The 20917-nt window shown below is 47.5% G+C and overlaps 2 protein-coding genes across 2 annotated transcripts; both read right to left on the reverse strand.

Annotated features, from left to right (window-relative positions):
- Window positions 1-1234: 1234 nt before the first annotated feature.
- Window positions 1235-6642, reverse strand: Fcrlb (Fc receptor like B). The gene is made up of 6 exons (XM_021171785.2): window positions 6612-6642; window positions 6329-6349; window positions 5733-5987; window positions 2852-3118; window positions 2060-2338; window positions 1235-1912 (listed from the first exon to the last, which is right to left on the reverse strand). Exons 1-6 carry the CDS (start codon window positions 6640-6642, stop codon window positions 1482-1484), a joined length of 1284 nt encoding a protein of 427 aa, XP_021027444.1. The 3' UTR covers window positions 1235-1481.
- Window positions 6643-12023: 5381 nt separating this feature from the next.
- Window positions 12024-20516, reverse strand: Fcrla (Fc receptor like A). The gene is made up of 5 exons (XM_021170419.2): window positions 20429-20516; window positions 15586-15771; window positions 14882-15148; window positions 14180-14464; window positions 12024-12310 (listed from the first exon to the last, which is right to left on the reverse strand). Exons 1-5 carry the CDS (start codon window positions 20505-20507, stop codon window positions 12066-12068), a joined length of 1062 nt encoding a protein of 353 aa, XP_021026078.1. The 5' UTR covers window positions 20508-20516; the 3' UTR covers window positions 12024-12065.
- Window positions 20517-20917: the final 401 nt, after the last annotated feature.

Here is a 20917-nt window from a genome sequence, read left to right on the forward strand (position 1 = left end):
TTATTATTATTATTGAATGACTTGGGTATTTTGATTATTAAGCTTCTTGGCACTGATGGTAGCTGCTTCCTGTCTAGATCAGGAATAGCAAACAACTTAGGAGAACAAAGTCAGAAGGCAAAAAGAGCCTGGACACTGGAAAGGCTGCCCTGGAAGAGCCTGCATTAGAGAGTTGGGAATTGGAACCTCAAGGACACCATAGATCAGATAACTAATCCAGTGATCTGAAATCCAGTGATCTGAAATCCAGTGATCTGAAATCCTGTGATCTGAAATCCAGTGATCTGAAATCCTGTGATCTGAAATCCAGTGATCTGAAATCCTGTGATCTGAAATCCAGTGATCTGAAATCCTGTGATCTGAAATCCAGTGATCTGAAATCCTGTGATCTGAAATCCAGTGATCTGAAATCCAGTGATCTGAAAGTCCCTCCTCAGAATTAGCCAAGTGTCCTCTGACTTCCGCAAGGGAAGTGGGTACTCTTGATCACACACACACACACACACACACACACACACACACACACACACACAATAATAATAATAAAAATGTAAAGACATGTCAGTTGTGGTTAATTGCTCAGAGGGAAATGGGACCTCACGTGCTACTGAAGCAGGTTGAAGGATGGAAGGGTAGAGTTGCTACCAGTGCTCAGCCTTAACTGTGAAGCTTAAGTGAGGAGGGGATGATCCTGACATAGAGTAAAGTTAGTTCCACTAAGGTTAGCATGGCAGCTGCTCAGCTGCTCCGGAGTGGCTCTGTCGAGTCACATTGGGACAAAGGGTGCCTTTAGGGAGAGTCTAGCACTGGATCTGACCATTAAAGGCAGAAGGGAGAAGCCCACACTAAAATCTTTCCTACAATTGAAATCATACTTGGGATTTTGAAGACACAAACTCATTAGTTAATAGGATTTTGAAAGTCGTTTTAATATAAGAGTAAATTCATAAGCCGGGCGTGGTGGCGCACGCCTTTAATCCCAGCACTCGGGAGGCAGAGGCAGGTGGATTTCTGAGTTCGAGGCCAGCCTGGTCTACAAAGTGAGTTCCAGGACATCCAGGGCTATACAGAAAAACCCTGTCTCGAACCCCCCCACCCCCAACAAAACAAAACAAAAAAAGAGTAAATTCATCGTGAATAATTACAACCTGACCCTAAATTGTTTTAAAGTGCTCATTAACCTTAATGGATTCAATTACAAAAAAAAAAAAAAAAAAAAAGTCACCCACACTGGACTAGTAAACAACAACAGCTGTCTACTTCTGGATTATAGAAGGAACACACCACAGAGGATGCTCGCACTTACAAACCATTGTGCAAGGTCAAACTCTCTTACAAGCTGTCTAGTAAAGTGGAAATCCACAGCACCACGGGACATTAAAAACCAACAACCAAAACCACAGCAACAGGAGGGGACACTAACAGCCATGGCTCCAATTTGCACACAAGCTAGATAGAGATCCCGGAGAGAAGACACTAGCCTAGCTGTCCACTTGGCCCTCCACGACAGTGGTCTCTGGGGTTGCGGGGTTCACAGTAACATGAGAATTAGGTGTCTTGGGGGTCTCTGTAAGCTCGTGGAGGGCCTGTGGGTCCTTTAATCCCAGGACCACGCGGCTCAGAAGGCCTTTGAGCAGCTGCATCTCGCGAAGCAGGAGGTCCACCTTGGGCTGAAGAGCTTCGCTCGACAGCTCCGCGGACGCGGGCAGAGGCGCGCAGGCGTGTGGCCCGGTGGTGGCGACATGGCCCGCGGGGAACTGCAGCCCTGCAAAGGTGCTGTTCGGGACGGAAGTGACTGACTGAACGGATCTGGACACTGGGGTCTTCCGGAAGGAAAGCGGCTTGTCCCCCGGCCCCAAGGCTGCAGCCTGTGCGACTGGAGCGGTGGTGGACGCTAGATCCAGGACAGGGCCTGCAACGCAACACGCCTGGTCACCCGTGACTGCTCCACGCGGGGCCGGAGCTAACAGGGGCTGGAGGGCCGAGATAGGAAGGTGGGAAGACTGCGGGATGACCCACGGGATGCAGGAGGCAGGCGTGATACTGAGCTGCCACTCACCCCGCCCGGGGAGCTGCAGCCACGGGCTGCGTTTCCGTACACTCCGGCTGGTGGTGGCCGCCTCACACCAGTACGATTCGAGCTCCTCGACCTCGGACTCGGGGACCGTGTACTCGGCGCCCCAGTCGAAGCGGCGCACCGGCCGGCTGTACTTGTAGAAGGCGAACTGCAGCGGCGTGTCCCGCTTCTGCGGGTGCAGGCGCGTCTCGCAGCGCAGCACCACGCGGCCGCGCGCCTCCTGCGGGCTCAGCGTCCTCAGCACCGGTGTCTGGAACAGCTCTGCGGGGAGGGCGGCCCCAGGGTTCTGATGCTCGTAGGGTCCGCAAGAGGAATGGGACCCCCCCCACCACCACCAGGGCCAACCTGTCCACCACCCCGGATCCCTCTTTTTCCCTTATCTGGAGAGGGTTCCTCCTTGACCCAGAGAACAAGAAGGAAAAGGAGAAAGAATGAGTGGGACGGGGAAACTGAGGCCACGGAGAAGGATGGAGACAGTTTGCGGGGAGGCGGAATCCTGACTGGTGATAAAAGTTCCATCCTAGCTGTCAATCAGTTGGCATTCTCTAGACTTGAAAGGGACAGCTACGGGTCCCCTTCGTAGTGCGTAGTGATGTAGCACGCCCTTCAGACAGGGCAAGAACTCCTCGCTCCTAAGTGCGAGCCCTAGCTAGAACAAGAAACCTGGATATACGCCATAGGGAAGGGACACCTATAGAGCAGCCCGCGGGGTTCAGTCTCCTCTTTCCCCTTCCGATTCCAGCCCTAGAACTTCCCCGTGATCGTCTCGCCCACCTTGCACGGTCACGGCCACCTTGGAGGAGAACATGGGCGCACTCTCCACTGGGATACGCATGGTGCCCGAGCACTGGTAGTGACCGCTGTCGCTGGCTCGCGCTTGCAGCACCGTGTAGTTGGTGCTAGAGTGGAAATATCTCACAGCCTGGCCGTCGTGGTAGTAGTGAAGTTTGTAGACGACTTTGTCGTACCAGCCACGGCAGCGCATCACCAAGGGCTCTCCCTCGAACACCGCAGCATATGGCACTTGCAGAATTAGCCAGTCTGCAATGGACCCCACAGATAGTACTTACTTTTCAGAAAAAAAAAAAAAAAAATCCGTCTCTGCGGAGCATGGTGGCACATGCTTTTAATTCCAGCAGTCCGGGAAGTAGAGGCAGGAGTATCCTTATGAGTTCGAGGCCTGCCTGGTCTACAAAGCAAGTTCCAGGGCAGCCAGATTAGATTAGAAACTAATCTAATCTCAATAAAACGAATCCAACCCAACCCAAGAAATCCCAGCTCCGCAGGTCTCCCCTCTCAGTCTCCCTTCCTCCCGCTCCCCTCCCCCCACCCTGCGCCTTCCTGACCTAGCCCCTGATAACCTCTTCCCTGACCCCATTTCTTTTTAGCTTGCCTCACCTTTCATTCAACACAAGCTAGACCCAATCACACTGAACTGCTCAGGGGAAAAAATGGTTCTGTATAGAACCCAGGGCCCTTGTAAAGCTATTTCCTCAACCCAAAAGACCCTGCTTCTCAGCTTAAATTCAGACCAGTAGGTCCTGCATGCTTGTGTTTAGGCCTTATCTTCTGAAGGAAGCTTCTCTGAGAACAGCCTTAGATATATCCTACAGCGCCTTGAATGTACCACCAGGACTACCATCGTCACCGCCATCATCACCACCACCATCATCATCATCACTGCAGCTGACACTATCCTTAGGGCATCCTAAATGCCATTTTTGGTATCATAAAATTTTAAATTATTTCATTTATTCATTCATTCATTTGGAATTAGTGTGTGTACATGTCCAGGTGGGTGTGTTCTCGTGAGCGTATGTGCCAGTGTCAGAGGGGGCAAGAAGAGGGTGCAGGATCCTCTGAGTCTGGAGTTTCAGGTGGTTATGACCTGATGTCCAGTTCTCTCCAAGAGCATGATTCATTCCTAACCACTGAGCTATCTCTCCAGCCCCCGTTGTAGGTATTCTACCCTAACAAAGAGAATTCCACTGGCCAGGTATGCTGGTGCATGCCTGTAATCCCAGCACTTGGAAAGCTGGAGCGGGAGGATTGAAAACCAAGGCATGCCTGGGCTGCATATGCAGGAGATCCTGTGTCCAGAAAGCTTTGCAAGGCATCGTCACAGTTTCTGTGCTTGACCTCCAACAGGAAACCTCTAGAAGTGTAGAATGCTAATTGAAACACTGACTGGTGTTCTTTAAATGCTTAATAAAAATGACCATCTGCCCAGGAAAGATTATTAATCCTTCATATGACGCAGCTAATTATGTACTTTAATGGGTATACCATTCTTACTTTTCCTATCCCCTTTGTTGTTGTTGTTTGGTGTCAGTTCTGTTTGTTTGTTTATTTGTTCAATATGGGCTGTTATTCACTATGTATCCCTGGCTGGGCTGCAGATTTGCACTCATCCTCCTGCCTCTGCTTCCTGGGTGCAGGGACTGCAGGCCTGCATCATCACACCCAGTGTTCTCATCCCTATTTTAAAACGCTTCAAATATTTTGAGACAGCTGCTCCTTGATCGACTCCTAGGTGCTCATGTATATGTGCCAACAGCAGAAGTTTTATTAAGTTCTTTGTTCAATCCCCCCACCTGTCTTCCTTCCTTCTTCCCCCGTCTCTTTCTCTGCCTCATCTTTCTTTTTCTTATTTCATTCCTTGTAAAAAGACTTTTGAGAAAGGGTATTGCTATATGGCCTAGGCTGGCCTCAAACTTGTGGCAATTCTCCTGCCTCAGCCTCCTGAGTGTAAGATTACAGGTGCATAATTACTGGCTACCTTTTTTTTTTTTAAGGTCACAAATAATTAATTTTAATTATGGGATCATTTATCAAATAAACACATCTTTAATTGTTTCCTCCCCTTCATCTCCGTCCCTCTTCTCTTCCTTGTACCCTGCCACCTCCGGTAGCCTCTCTTGCTATGGAGATTTACACGTGGCATTGGCATTTTGGCACACCTCCTCTCCACTTCTTGTTCTCCTTGCTTGGCCTCCAGTCTAGTGCCATGAAACAAACCCCAGTCTCAATCCCTTTATTTACATTCACATAGACATTAAAACTCAGAATCCTGGCTGGGCTGATGCGGTGGAGCACCACTTTAATCTTAGCGCTTGGAAGGCGCTTGGAAGGGGGCAGTAGGTTGATCTCTGTGGGTTCCAGGCCAGCCAGCCTAGGCTACAAAATGAGACTATGTCTCAAAAAAAAAAAAATAGAGAAACAGCAAACAAAACAAAACAAATATGCAAAAAGAACCCTGTTTGGGTGTGGTACATGCCTTTTACCTCAGTATTCAAGAAGCAGACACAAAGAAATCCTTGTAGTTCAAGGCTAACCTAGTATACACAGTGAGTTCCAGGCCAGCCAGGGATCCGAGGTGGGGGGTGTCTTAGGATTCTGGGTTCCAGTAGTATCAGAAGAGCACAATTTTTGACTTTCTGAAACCGGGTCACCCCACTTAATAAATTAATAATATTAATTTGCTTCATGCTCCATCAGGAAGACGGGGTGGGGGGTGGCTTTTGGACCAGGAAATCTTTACTGCAGGCTTCTGCCTACTCCAGAGACTCAAGGTGGTTCTGTGTGACCTTTTTTTTTCCTTCTTGTCCTCTGGGAATAGCCTGATGTCTACCCTGCCAGTAGGGCCAGCACTCACCGTTAGACACAGAGAGGTGGATGGGATCACTGACGGGTGCTCCTCGTGTCTGACATCGATACACCCCTGGTGCTTGCACCTCGATGCTTTTCTTGTGGGAAGGCAGGAGGACATGGCCCAGGTACCAGAGAGTGCTAATGGGCCGGAGCTCCAGCAGCAGAGGGTGGTACCCATCACATCTCAGGGTTACTCTCTCCCCCTTGAAGATGGTGGTCCAAGGTGGGTGTAGAGTCAGTACAGGCTTCTCCAGAGTAGCTGGGGATATGGGGGATGGGGCCATGTGAGGAAGTAAAGTAAGATGAGGTGCCTGCCCAAAAATAAAGTCCCAGGATTGGGAATTGTTGGGAAACACCAGTTTCTGGGTCCCAGCCCACAGAGGAACCAACCCTGGCAATGAGGGAGACCACAGACATGAGGCTGCAGACAAGGAGTCTATTAATCATAAGCCATTTCTGACCGTGCCTACGCTCAAGAACATTTAGTCATCAAGATTGGGCAAGAGTCGGGGGAAAATACCATCTCAGAACAGCCAGGAACTGGGGCATCTACCCTCGTGGAACTCATCAAAACTTGGATGAGAGATGTATAAGACTTACCAGCTTTTCCACTTCTTGGAACTGCAAGAAAGAAGGAAGAGGTTGAGGAATGTCCTCAATGACAGGAAAGACTCTTGATCCTGGGAAAGCCTGAGTTTCCTTTGTCCAGACCAAATTACCCAGCTTTGAGAAAGCAAGCTCTATTTCATCGTCCCAAGGCAGACAGAGAACCATATGAAACCTGAGGTCAGCAAAGGCGGCTGCTCTCTTACCCCACATACCCTGCCCTGTCTTACTCTCCCACTCCCCAAATCCTGCTGATGCCCCCTCATTACTGACTCACCCAGAAGCAGGAGGGCTGCAAGCATCCACATAATGACTCGGCCTGCAGACTCTGTAGAAGTTGGAGGCATGGAGGTGGGGCAGAGAGAAAAAAGATAGGTGGAAGCAGACATTGAGAACTGGGAGACACTGTTGCTTCTTCTGTCCATTCCCACTTCCTCAAGATGGTGGAACACAAAGACCAGGATGTCACCTGAGTGTGGTACTCACCTACCCCAAACAGCAAGCGCTGTCCTATCTACTCCTCTGTAGCCATGGTCCAGCTCAGCCCAGCCTTGACTTCTATAGAGAAGCCCTAGAGAGCTGTGACTTCTACAACTCACAAGAGCCACATAGATTCCCCAGGCTCCATTGGGTCCATCAATATCCCACTCCCACTCCAACCTTTCCCTAGTAGCCAGTCCCACTGATGTTCATAAAGCCCATCTTATTCCTGCTTACTCCCTGATGACAGGTATTAAGGTATTCTTGGTGTGAGGCCTAGAGAGGTCATTGTGTGTTCCGAAGCAGAGCTTACATCCTCCCACACGTGGGTAGACAGAAAGGCGTGATTCATTCATCCTGCTATGCTCCTGATGACCTGTTGTTCCTCAAGTAAAAACCAGAAGTGTAAAGTGTTTTCTTCTCCTCCCTTCCTCGAATCTGAAACACTTCTTCCCTCCCCACCCACAATGATCTCACGCTATGGTACCTTCACTTGCTTGCTCCGTTCTTCTTGCCTTCCGCCTGACCCTAGCACCCTTCCCCAGCCAAGTCCTAGTCCACAGGGCTATGGCCTGGGAGAGAGGTCACTGACTGCATGAGCCCCTCGGAGGCTTCTCAAATCCGACCTCTCTGCTCCGCTCCTCTGAGCCATGTGACCACACCTGAGCAATGAAGAGCCCAAGTTTCAGGTAAATATTTAATGAAGTTTCCAACCTGATAGTATGTCTCCCCGAGCTCTGCCCTGTCTGCACTGCGGCTGTTTAGAACCAGGACACCTGCCTTCCTTGCAACCCTAGCAGGAAGGAGATCAGTGGTCAGATACAGTCAGTTCTCCAGGATCCCATCCTCCAGTTTTGCTGAGGCACCAAGTTCTCCTCTGAGAATTCCCTCATATTTTCAGTGCAGTGTGCTTTTTCCCTGTTAAAATACAGATGCATCTGAGGAAAATATGGCCAGTCTTCAATTATGCTGACCTTTTTTGATCTTGCTTTGGAAGCATGATTTGATTGGGAGAAGGGAGACGGAGGACAGGGGAGAGGGAGAGGGAAAGGGAGAGAGAGTTATCATGTAGGTCTGAAAAGTAGGATGGTATCTGATAAGGTGAGCCAGCGTGGCGGAGGAGGGAACCGGATAGAGCGGAGATGAATGCTCATTTAGGCAGCACTCCTGTGCTTCCCTACAGCCCTGCCTGCCTCCTCATCTTGGGACCAGTGTGGAATTCCTCACACCAACCACAGCCTGTCCCCGCGGTCCCCGCGGTCCGACTTCTGCACGGCCCAGCACCTCTACAGTAAAAGTTCACAGAGTCTACACAAGCAGACTATTTTGGCTTCTCATAAGTCAGAACCAAGATCTCAGTCCCTTGACTGGATTCCAGAAGAAACCTGATCACATTAAAACTTCATGAGCTGTGTAGTCTTTCTTGAACTTATAGGAATCAACCTCGGAGCTCATTAGCCATTCAGATAATGCTTGGAACTGGATCCAAAAAGCATCCTGCCCAACACCTGTTCCTTCCACTTCCCTCTGAACTTTTCGCAAGTGGGTCTTTTTCTCTACACAGGACCCTTCCCATGGGATTTTAATTCTTCGATCCTTTGCACATTGCTAAGGCTTTTAGTATGCGGACAAGTTTGGAAAGTATTTAGGTTACTTCGGGTTTGTTTTGTTTTTCCTTGTTAAGGGTGTGCTATCCTGCACAGCCTGGTCTCAAACTCTCAAGTGGGCTAAAGTGTTTCTAGTTTCCTCAGCCCTCTCGGTGCTGGGACAACAGTGGGTTTGAGTAGTTCTTTGAAGTCTTTGAAATCTGTCACAACAGTACATCCTGACAAGATGCACCATCATCTGATACAGACTGTGGTAAGAGGAATGTTCTCAGGGACAGTGTGGGACAGTGAGCTGGAGTTACAGGTGGTCATGAGCCACCATATGGTTGCTGGGACTTGAACCTAGGTCCCCTGGAAGAGCAGCCAGTGCTCTTAACCACTAAACCATTTCTTCATCCCCTGCATGTTCAACCTTAAAAAAAATAAATTGGCACACAGTTCTTATGTCTTCTCCTCATAGACCCACCCAGAAGCAGGACTCTTAGTTGATTCAAGATCTAATCAAGTTGACAGTCAAGACCAATCATCCCAATCTTAAAGATGCTAAACTTTACTAACCATCAGTGTGATCTTATTCCTTTGTTTCTTTGTAGTATATATAAAATCATCATGTATACATTTGTGAATTATTTCAGGCAGCAGCATACAAAACAAATAGCACAAAGAAAGGCCACCGTGGGAATACAGGATGATGTGAGTATTCTTGGCTCACTAAGGCCATAATAACATGGTATGCTAAAGGTTACATCATCAACCAAAGGTTACATTAAGCAAGGTTATTACATAACTTGTCAGACTAGGTCTCGTCATTTGAGAATGGACAACAGTAATCCAAGCATAGAACAAAGGAGTGTGAATATGATTAAAGTTGTAGGAAAGTAATGTGGGATACATTAAGGTCTTAACAGATATAAGCATCACTAAAGAGAAGCCAAACAGATTGCACTGAGATAATAGAGAAGATGCTGTAAGAAGAAATTTCTCCCAGTGCCTGGGGAAAAAGGGTCCTAAAAGAGACGTTCCTAAGGACCCAGCTGGAAACGGACCATGTAGGGAAGTGTTAGTATAGATTGAGTTGCCCACTGCAAACATGATAAAAGGAAGCCTGGCTACCTTCCAGCCGTCAGCAGAATCTTGGTATTGTCTACATGGTGCTGGTTTTGCAGGCATGCAGTTACAGGGGTCATGACAACTTGCACCCCGTGAAGCAAGGCAATGCATACATACTATGCACGGTCAGATTCCCTGCAGACAGCCCCTGAGAGGAGTATGTGTACAGCTGTGAGGGCGAAGCCTAATTGTAATGGAGACCTCAGGATGTTGGAGATACCAGATGTGGAACATCTACCAAGAAAAGCTGCAAGCACCAAGTGGAATTGGACAGAGAGAGCATACGTGTGCTGCAAGTATCAGGACCATAGGGGCAGGGCTGCCCAAGCCCACTGAGGCTCACATCATGACTATGCCCTGGATGCTGGACTTAGAGTGTGGTGGTTTAAATGAGATGTTATCCTTAGTCTGGGCATTTGAATGCTGGGTCCCCAGTTAGTGATTGTCTGGGGAGATGTGACTTTGATGGAGGAAGTATGTCACTGAGGGGCAGGCTTTGAGGCTCAAAAGAATCATGACATTTTGAGTTCATGGTCTCTGTGTCCTGCGTAAGCTCTCAGCTATTCCTGCCACTATACTTGGTGCTGACTGCCAGGCCTCCCTGCCATGATAATGGTACATGAACTCTTATTCCTCTAGACCCATAAGCCCCAAACAAACTCTCTCTTCTTGCATTAGAGTTTTATTGCTGGGAAGAGACATCATGCCCACAGCAACATTTAACTGAAGCTGGCTTACGGTTTCAGTAGTTTAACCCATTATCATCATGGTGGGAAATGTGGCAGCATCCAGGCAGACACGGTGCTGGAGAAGGAGATGAGAGTTCTACATCTTGATTCCCAGGCAGCGGCAGCAACTGTGTCCCACACTGGGCATAACTTGAGCATATATGAGACCTCAAAGCCCATCCCCATAGTGACATACTTCCTCATACAAGGCAACACCTCCTAATGGTACTGTTCCCTATAAGCCAACCATTCACGCACACGAGTCTGTGGGGTCCATTTCTACTCAAACTACCACACTTCTGGAAGTTGCCTTGGTCACGGTATATTATCACAGCAGTAGAAAAGACACTTGAGAGGTTCTTAATAATGTTGGGTCTGTTAAAATTACAGTGGCTTTTGAGTTGGGATGAATGTTCTTTATCTTATGAGATGGCCGTATGACTTTGGAGCCAGAGGTGGAATGTTAGAATTCATGTTTTGTTTGGTGCCTAGATTTGACACGATATTGAAGGCTGTGGAGCCTTTAGGAGGAAGAGCCTAGTTGGCAGAATTAAACCACTGAGAGTAGGCCTCTGAAGGTTATAACTTCTCCTGTTTCTGGCCATGGCTCGCTCTTTCTTGCCTACCACAATGTGAACACACACTCTTATTGCTGGGGCTGATTCATGCTGCTAGGCTTGCCTGCCATGATGGACAGAAAACCTCTGAAACCATGAAACACTTCCATTCCTCCTTACCGTAAGACAGCTCCCATTCCTCCTTAAGTCGTTTCTGTCATTCATTTTGGTCAGAGTGTGCAAAAGCAATGGATTCACTAGCTTTGGGGCTTTCTTTTCTACAGGCACTGACCCTAATCCTGAGACCTCTGTTCTCATTACCTAAACACCTCCCAAGGCTCCTTTGGCTCATGCCATCACCTTAGGGATTAATATTTCAGCATGGTAGGTGCTGCTGCTGAGAGAGCTCAGGGACTAAGGGTGCTTGCTACTCTTCCAGAGAGCAGGAGTTCAGTTCCCAGTACCCATATTGTGCAGCTCAGAACTGCCTTGAATTCCAGCTCCAGGGGATCTGATGCCCACTTCTGGCCTCCACAGGACTTACACACAACATACATGTACATAAATTTAAGATTTCAGCATAGGTATTTGGAGGAGGAGGCCTATAAAAATCTAAACCATAGGATTAATTAAACACTAGCATGTAATTAATAGTTATTGAGGGAGAGTAATTAAGAGAGATGAAGCCTCACATTGACAACTAGCTTTTATTAGTCTTACATTTCATATCTTTAACATTAATAAAATTTGGGGACAGGAAATTTTTTATTGGGGAAAAGGGTTGTTCTATGTATTATAGGATGGTTATCAGCCTCCTTGGCTTGTAAATGCCTTAACTCATTAAATTCTACCAGCACAGACATCCTTCTCACCCTGTGTGAAACCCAACTGTCTAGGAGACACTGCTAAATGTTTCCATGGGAATATAGGGGAGAGAAATTACCCCCCTTCCAGTTGAAATTGCAGTACAAAATCCACTTTTTTTGTTTTTGTTTCTCTTTAAATTCTGTTCTAGGCAACAGAAAGAAATTCCTGGTCTAGAATGCAAAATGACTTTGTCATGGCTAAAGAAAACATAGTTATAGGCAAATTCTGGGTATAACGCTGTATGCATTTATTTACACTCAAATAGTTCCATTAGTTTAACTAAGTATCAAACCAGCTTGCAAAACTATGCCTGTATATGCATAGTCCAGAAAGAGCTGGAATTATTGCGGTGGTTGAATATACACAGGTGAATAGCTCGCTTTCATTTGTCAGCAACCTTCGTGGTACCAGGCTTCAGGTAGACAGACAAGTCCCTCAGCTCCATGACCAGATGACCGAGGAGAGCTCTTACATCTTGCATTTGTTTGAGAAGAAGCTGCATCTGGTAATGAAGGTGGGGGTCTGGGGAGGAGAATCTTGGCTGCTCAGCAGAAGAAGCAGGTGGTGGGGGCAGAGGACCGCCAGCTTCTGTGGGAGGAGTTTCCGAAGTGGTTGGTTTCTGAAGAGCTGGATTCAAGATGGAGGAATAAGCAGAATTTAAGGGACCTGAGTTATGGGCAGGAAGCACATGCAAGTCAAATCTGTCTGGTCACCCTGTAATCCTGTAATCCCAGTGCTCAGGAGGCCAAGGCAGAAGGAACACTGCAAGTTCAAACCCAGCCTGGTCTACATAGTGAGCTGTATGTAGGTCAGCCAAGGACACAAAGTAAGACCTTATCCTAAAAACTGAAGGAAAAAAAAAAAAGATACCTGACTCTGGCCCTCACACTGTTAGCTTCTAAGTGAGGCAAGCAACTTCAGGGCAAGCTCCTATAAGAATCTTTCTTCAAAGTCTTCCTTCCTTTATTTCAGCTAAAACAGTAGAACGTAAACTCAGTATACCCCGAGGTATTCCTGCCTACCACCTTAACTTTCCAAGCATGCCCTCCATCTTGGCTAAGCACACCCCCAAACGTGTCTACCATCTTTTCTTAGCTTTAAAGTGAGCATGCTCAGAGTGCACTGCTTAACTGAGAATGTTTAAGAACGGATCAACCTTTACATGAGTGAATATATAAACCTCCCATGGGAGTTGAATGAACCTCCCATGCCCTGTTTACTTGGGGAGGGAGGGTCTTGCTTTGGAAATAACACCTGCACTCTTCTTGCATGACAATTAAAAAACAAATCTTTCTTCACTCTTGTGTGCCTTTGTGTGGTGGTTTGAGTACAATAGCTCCTATAGGCCCATGGGGAGTGGCACTACAAGGAGGTGTGGCCTTGTTGGAGGAAGTGTGTCACTGTAGGGACAGGCTTTGAGGTCTCAGTAGCTCAAGCCTGTCCTCTTCCTGATGCCTGTTGATCAGATGTAGACTGTCCAGCTCCTTCTCAGCATTTGTCTGCCACACGCACTGCCATGTTCCCTGCCATGACAATAATGGACGCTGAACTGTAAGCCAGCCCCAAATAAATGTTTGCCTTTATAAGGGTTACCATAGTCAATGGTGTCTCTTCACAGCAACAGAAACCCTAACTACGACCTTCGGCTCTGCTTATTTTGGAATTGAACTCTGCGAGGTGTCAACTCACTGTGTTCGGTTACGGAATCATTGTTTCCTCTTTTCTGAAAGTGGCCGTGGTACTCACTGGCAGCCAGGGCACGAAGACTCTTATGTCCTTCCTAATGCAAACTTTAGTCTGAGGCTTGACTGCCTCTGCCTGAGACTCTTTAGTGTGGACGCCTCATCATTAAACAGTCCAGTTTGTTCTCTTTCAAGGCAGAATTTAATTTCTGGAAGCACACTCGGGGGTCAACCCTCTCTTTGTGTGTGTTAGTTGATCGTCTTTGCTTCCATTTTCCTCTGCATGGGTCACCCGAGGCACCCTTTCTTCAGGACGACAATCACAACTCTCTCCCACTGCTTCCATGTGACACTTTCATATGACCTGTCTTCAAGATTTCTCATCAGCCTAGGTGACTCCTAAGTGTGTGTCAAGTTGAATACTAGGAACTAGCTTTCCTAATGGTAACTTCTAGAATTTGACATACATTGTACTCTTTGTAGAGACTGTTTGTTTGTTTGAGATGAGGTCTCAATGGCCCTTTCTAGATATTATCTACATTCTAGGTACGATGCTTCCATAAACGTTCAGGTCATGTAGGAATCTTGTATTCTATAAGGAGATACAAGAGGGGCCAGCTAAGGTCTTGGTTTGTTCCACAGTCCAAGGAAGACATTCTCTTTCTGAACTCTCTTCTACCTTCAAAGACTTTGGATTACTGCCCTGTCTCTCCTGCGTCTATTCTTCATCTCGTTCCTCCAGAGTTCGGTTGATAAACCCAGTCCTGTCTCACAACCCCCGCCCCGCCACAGGTGCACATACACATTAACGCACCCTGTACCCAGATCTCCAGCTGTGGGCTCTGCTTCGAAATCTGTCTGTCCTCAGTCACTGCCTCACACCAGTAGGAGCCAGAGTGTTCTTCTGAGGCTTTGGGGATCTTGAGTTCTGAAGAGACTCCTCTGACACTCAGTGACCTTCCATCCTTGTAGAAAGAGAAGAGGAGGCGGGAAGCTGACCTCTGCAGGGCCAGCTTTGTCTGACAGCTCAGGGTTACTGAGCCTCCCTCTTGGGGCTCACTAGAAGGTAAGGCTTTGAGAACTGGGGCTGTAAACAACTCTAGGAAAATGAAAAGAAGTGACGACGAAGAAGAAGAGGTCAACAATTCTGTATTCAACAGACCCATAACTTCCCTCTCCCATCCTTTCCTCTGGTTCTACTAGGTATGGGCTCTCTTTAGGAAGGTCCCATTTGAACTTTTCATCAACTTCCTCCTCCTTTTCCTCTTCCTCCTCCTTTCCCTCCTCCTCCCTTCCTTTCTTTCTTTTCCTTCCCTTCTTATTTCTTCCCTCTCTTCCCCCTCCTTTCGCTCCCTCCTCCCTTCTCTTCCTGCTTCTTTCCCTTCTAGGCAGGGACTAGAAAAGACAATCCAGGCTCTGGATCTGTGAACATCAGAAACCATAGATCTTGATAGTGTTGGTCTCTCTGTTCCTTCTCACCCAAATCTACCACAGCAACACTCCCTCAGACGCTCACCTTGGACAGTGATAGCCACAGGGGATGCAGTCTCTCGGCTCCCAGGACCAGGGCTCCTGAAGATGCCACTGCAGTGGTAGTGCCCACTGTCTGACTTTTGCACCATGGTGATGGAGAATTCACTTTTAGGTCCAGGAGGACCCAGGGCGGAGCCCTCTCGGTAGAAGATAACCTGAGTCAGTGGCCAGTCTTGCCAGGCACGGCAGTGCAGAACCAATGTATCTCCTTCAAATATCGATGTAGCTGGACCTTGAAGGATCAGCCAGTCTGTGGCCCAAAGTAAGAGTTCAGTATCCTCTGCATCCCTTAGGAAGTCCCAAGCAATGCTCATAGCAGGTCCCCTAAACTGTCCAGGTCACTTTCAACTCCTACTAGACCATCTTACTGCTCTCTGCCCCTTAGAACTCATATAACAATGGCAAAGACCTCTTTCTTCCTCTGCCCTCCCCCTCTACTCCTGCCCTCCAGTCCCAAAATACACTGGTTCCCCGGGAACAATTTTTACTTAGAGATTGAACTTAGTGTTACAGACTGCTCACCGTATTTCCTCACCCTGTCTTGTGCCTTCATGATTGACCCAGAGTCGAGAGAATAACTCTAGGGCATTTTTTCTCCTGGGAGCTGAGGATGGGGAACGTCTACCTATGCCAGTTCCCTGAGTGGACTGGGGCTACCAGGAGTGGTTTGAGGCACTGGGATCTCACCATAGGACACGCTGAGATGGAAGGGTTTACTGAATGTGTAGCCCTTGAACTGGAAGCCAGCGTCACTGGATCGGGTCATATCGCCATCATCTTCATCACCCTCGTCCTCCTCGGCAGCAGCCTGGCAGCTGCCTTGCTCAGTGCTGACCAGTCCTTCACACTTCAGAGTCTCTGAACTGGCAGCTTCTGGGGAGGGATCGCTCAGGGAGAGTCAGAGAATGATACTGCAACTTAGGGAAAGGGGATAAGAAGGACCCTCCACACCGGCTCCTCTTCTGCCCTAGGGAATATCTTCTCAGGAGAGAAGAAGACACCAAACCTCTCTAAGAGGCTCCTATGGGTCTTCAGTGGGATGGCTTTGACCTGGCTCACTGGCGTTCAAGCCTCCTGGTGAAAAGACTATGGTTTGGGGAAGAGGGAGGGGGGGGATGAAGGAACAGTAAACTCAGCAGCATGACATCCAGCTGTTGGTTCAGGAAACCAAAGGAGAGTGACAGCCATGACCCCACAGCAGGAGGAAGAAATTATGAGCATCAGATTCTAGCATCCACAGCGTGTCACACACTGCTGACACATTCGTGCACTGTTTAATCTTCACAAGCCTGCCTTTCAGATAAGTGTGCTCACTGTCATCTGATGATTTTTGTTGATGATGAAGTTTTGTGAGCAAGGTCACACTCTGCAGTCCAGGACAACCTGGCACTCTCTGTGTAGCCCAGGCCGACCTTGAACTTGCAACAATTCTCCTGCCTCAGCCACAGGTATAAGCTACAAGGCCAGGTTGTCCATCCTATAAATTTTAAAGAAGCAGTCCTACAAAATCAAATTTAAACGAGTTTAAAGAAAGACTTGGGGGTTTGCTGGGAGAAAGAGCAGTTGGAAAACTGCTTAGTTTGCATATAGGTGGAACAAACATAGCCTTGTAACTCCAGTGCTTGGGAGGCATAGATAGGCAAGATCCCCAAGGGTTTCTGGCCAGCCAGCCAGCTAGCCTAGGCTACACAGTGAGGTCCAGACCAATGAAAGACTTTGTCTCGAAAAAATAAAACAGAAAGGTAGAAAAGATCTAAGGAATGGGACACTTGATGTTGTTCTCTGACCCACACTAACACATGTACACGTGTGCGTGTACACCCACACACATACAACCATGTACCCCACACATGCACACAAGTACATTTAAAAAGGAAAACAGACAGGCAGGCAAGCCTGAATGGCAGAACATTTGCCTAGCCTACAAGAGGCTCTAGGTTTGATCCTAGCAACAAGACACCCTAAGAGTCAAGAATGGAGCAAGAATGTCAGGGATGAGCCGGGCGTGGTGGCGTACACCTTTAATCTCAGCACTTGGGAGGCAGAGGCAGGCGGATTTCTGAGTTCGAGGCCAGCCTGGTCTACAGAGTGAGTTCCAGGACAGCCAGGGCTACACAGAGAAACCCCCATCTCTGGGGCAGAAAAAAAAAATAAAAAAGAATGTCAGGGATGACTGCAAGCTCAGAAGCAGCGTTTGTTTTACTTCAATCGGAGTCTACTTTACTCCTCTGAGCCTCCTTGGTGACATCCTACCCTGACTCTCATCTTCTCAAAACTACTTGGCTCTTTAGGGTAGACTATGTTGTCTAACCATTGGACTGAGTGCAGGGACCCCAATGGAAGAGTTGGGGGAAGGACTGAAGGAGCTGAAGGAATTGCAATCCCATAAGGAAGAACAACAATATCAACTAACTGGCCCCCCTCAGAGCCCCCAAGGACCAAACCACCAATCAAAGAGTATATATGGGTTGGTCCATGGTACCCGATACATATGTAGCAGAGGATGGCCTTATCTGGCATCAATGGGAGCTGGAGCACTTGGTTTTGTGGAGGTTTGCTGCCCCAGCTAATGGGGATACTAGAGAGGTGAGGTGGGAGTGGGTGGGTGGTTGTGGGAGCACCCTCTTAGAGGCAAAGAGGAGGGGGGGTGGGATGCAGAGTTGTGGAGGGAAAGCCAGGAAGGGGGACAACATTTGAAATGTAAATAAATAATCAATTAGAAATAAGAATATGTTGTCTACAAAAGTAGCTATGCCCCTCTTACCCTTTGTTTCCCCCTTTCAAGTCTTCATTTTTCTTTTTTCCCTCCTTTTCTTTTTCTTGGTTTTAGAGACAGCATTTCTCTGTCTAGCTCTGGCTGTCCTGGAACTTGCTGTGTAGAGCAGGCTGTCCTCAAACTATGAGGTCTGCCTGCCTCTGCCTCTTGAGAACTGGCATTAAAGGCATGCATGACCACCAGCCAGCCCATTCTTTGCTTTTCAATTATCCCTTACTTTGATGCCCTCTGCCCTTGAACTTTCCCCTAGCGATGGCAAAGCTCTTTCCCCATTCCCCCCTCCCTGTGACCCTTTACTGTCAGGCTGCTCTGGTAGCGGTGGAACAATTCTTTGCCTCCGGGTCAAAACTTAAGAGACTTCTCCTTACCTCTCTACAATATCTCTTAGGTCCATGACTGACCCAGGATAGGTAATGTCATTTCTCTCTGCTCTGGCTGCTCCTTGCCCTGCTTAGTCCCTCTCCTCATATTCATATGTGTTTTCTTGTTCACTCCACTCTCTCCCATCCCAGGCACCTTTGTTCTCATCCTCTCCCAGTGCCCAGACTCTCGGACTTTTTAACTTCCTTATCAAGTGTACTTCCTGGTTTGCACTGTCTTGGTACCCGTAGCTCCGCCCTCTTCTCTCTACCCCTTTTCAGTTCCTCCACTATCAGATGTCTGCGCTCAGCATCCTTTTATTTTGTTTCTTAAAAGAAACAAAATAATAAAACCTTAGAGCTGGAGAGTAGGGTTAGCTGTTTAAAAAAAAATCCTTCTTGGTCTTGCAGAGGATCCAAGTTTGGTTCCTGACGTCCACATGGTGGCTCCCAACCTTCTCGACCTCTAGTTGCAGGAGATCTGATACTCTCCTCTGACCTCTGAAGGCATCAGGCATGGACTTGGTGCACAGACATACCCTCAGTCAAAACAGTCACATATAATGTTACTTATTTGATTAATTAATTAATTAAAGTTAAATCCTTGTTAGCTTAGTTGGCATTTCTTTTTGATAAACCTTATATGGTTCAATGGGAGGTATTACAACAGGGAAAAGTGAATTAGGTTATATTAAAAGTGATTTTTTTTCTTAAACAGTATTTTATAATACATCGCTGGGTGGTCTGGTACTTACAATGTGACTTGAGCTGACTTTGAACTTGAGGCAATCCTCATGCCTCAGGCTTCTTAGACCTGAGATTAAAGGTACATGACTTGCTCCTATGCTCAACAGAAAGGGAATTTTTCCAAGTGATATAAAAGTAGTAACTGGGAGAGGGGCTGGAAGTCAGAGTACCTGATACCAAGACCACAGTTCTTGCTACAAAACCAAAACCCTGGGCCTCCCACAAATAGCTCTGGGTTTGGTGGAAGACCATGCATAAGAAAGGATTATTGTAGTGTTTGGATAAAAGCAATAACAAAGTATCAGTGGCAGCCACTGGGGATCCAACAAGGCTTCTCTCAGAAGATGCTCTCAAGATGGAGTCTGTAAGGATACTTAGATACTTGTAAAGGGGGAGGGGACTGGGGAGTCATGGCAGAGCTCATTTCAGATGGAGCTAACAATATAAGCAAATCTCGGAGGCAGGTAGGAATCTGGGCTGTGAATGGAAATGTGGGCTGGCTGAGTTTTGTAAGAGTGGAAGTGGGAAGGCTTTGGGGATGCCAAAGAGGCTGAGGGGGTTTAGTGGGTACCAGGTTTGGGGTTTTATGTGCCACAACAAGAGCTGGAGTTTTAGAAGTCACTCTGGATGTAGAGAGAATTCATCCTGTGAGACGAGGCTGAGACAGGGTTGGCAAGGAAGCCATTGCCCAGCTCAGTCCTAAGAAAACATTTGTAGTGATCCGGAGAAGGAACTGGTTGAGAAAGCAAGTTAGGAGGTGACATTTGCCAATGATGATGATGCATAGAATGACAAAGGAAGAGTTGGGTTTCCAGCAGAGGGCTGGTGCAGTGAGCTGAGAGCAGATAAAAAGTAAATGAAAAGAAGTGAGGATGCAAAAATGTGTGAACTCATCTCTGGTCATGTTGTGTTGGTACCAGGGACACACACACACGTCAAAATGCCTGTGTAAAGGTTAATATTCAAATGTGAAGGTCAAAAGCAGAGTTAGAGCTGGAAATGTGCGCAAGGCTATAAAATATACAACTGTTCAGAAAAAAACATACACATACATGCAGACGGGAGGGAGGGAGGGAGGATTTAACTGTAGAGCACACTGGAGTTTATGGAAGGCAAAGAAAAGCTACGGAAGGACCAAAAGACATCCCAGCAGTAAACAGAGTAAATGACAGTGACAGTCAGGAAAACAGAGGCTGAAAGAGAGAATAAGCAGCCAGTAGGGCTAGACAAAACAAAGAAACCCATCACGATAAGAACCGAAAAGTGTACAGTGACCTGGTTAGAGCAGAGGTCACTGTACCCTATGTAACCCAGACTCCAGTGGAGGCCACGCTGCAAGCAGGGAAGGGTGCCAGGGAAGGAGGTGGAGCCTGCAAGCCCGCACTGCCCTTCCAAGAAAGTTATATTAGAAAAGTAAGAGCTAAGATTTGCAGTTGGCAAAGTCTTCATAGTCAGAAGGGACTTTTAGGATGGAAACTATTAGAATTTTTATATTTAGAAAGAGCCATTCAGTCTTCTATCTGTCCTTGTCCCGCCTGAGCAGTGATTCTTTGCAAGGTCAGAGCCAGTCCATGCTTCTTACCTTTGAGGATTTTCTCAAGATTTGCCGTATCTCATCTCCACACCAGCATTCAAACACTTTACTTACCCAGTAACATCTGGGTTGCCAGGAGCACAGCGAGACAGACATAAAGAGCCCACTGTGTGAGCGTGCAGCTCAGCTTCATGGTGACTGGGTTTATACCTCCTGCAACCCCAACATACTGATTTTCTTCAACATGAAACCTCTCAAATTAGAAAAGAGGAAATAAATCTAACTGTCTCGCCTCCACACACCTGTGGCCACGTCTCCAATTGGCTCTTGTCACTCAGGTTCACACAGGTTGCTTCTGATGCCATCCTTCATTCTTCAGGGTGTAGATTAAATGCTAGGGCTCTCAATTGTTAATTTTTTCTTTTTCTTGTTGAGCTTGGGGATTTTTCAAAATGATTGGTGCTCAGTTGGTCTTCAGACTACACCAGACAGAGGTCAACCCCACAACAGTCTAGCTCGCTGGAGACAGGAGGCCGGAAATTAATGGAAGAAAACCATGGGAGTGTGAACGACGTGATGTGGAGGTGTCCTGCTCCTTCCCGC

This window comes from Mus caroli, unplaced genomic scaffold, assembly GCF_978045245.1.
Source record: "Mus caroli unplaced genomic scaffold, Mus_caroli_1 scaffold_1, whole genome shotgun sequence".
In the NCBI taxonomy this organism is placed as follows: domain Eukaryota; kingdom Metazoa; phylum Chordata; class Mammalia; order Rodentia; family Muridae; genus Mus; species Mus caroli.

Coding starts and splice junctions, on each gene's coding strand:
- Fcrlb (XM_021171785.2), bottom strand. CDS start 6,642: ATGTGGATGCTTGCAGCCCTCCTGCTTCTGG. Junction 6,350..6,611: donor TGCAGCCCTCCTGCTTCTGG/GTGAGTCAGTAA, acceptor TCTTTCTTGCAG/TTCCAAGAAGTGGAAAAGCT. Junction 3,119..5,732: donor CCACCTCTCTGTGTCTAACG/GTGAGTGCTGGC, acceptor GGTCCATTGCAG/ACTGGCTAATTCTGCAAGTG.
- Fcrla (XM_021170419.2), bottom strand. CDS start 20,507: ATGAAGCTGAGCTGCACGCTCACACAGTGGGCTCTTTATGTCTGTCTC. Junction 15,149..15,585: donor CCATCTCAGCGTGTCCTATG/GTGAGATCCCAG, acceptor TTTGGGCCACAG/ACTGGCTGATCCTTCAAGGT. Junction 12,311..14,179: donor GCTGGAGATCTGGGTACAGG/GTGCGTTAATGT, acceptor TCTTGAATCCAG/CTCTTCAGAAACCAACCACT.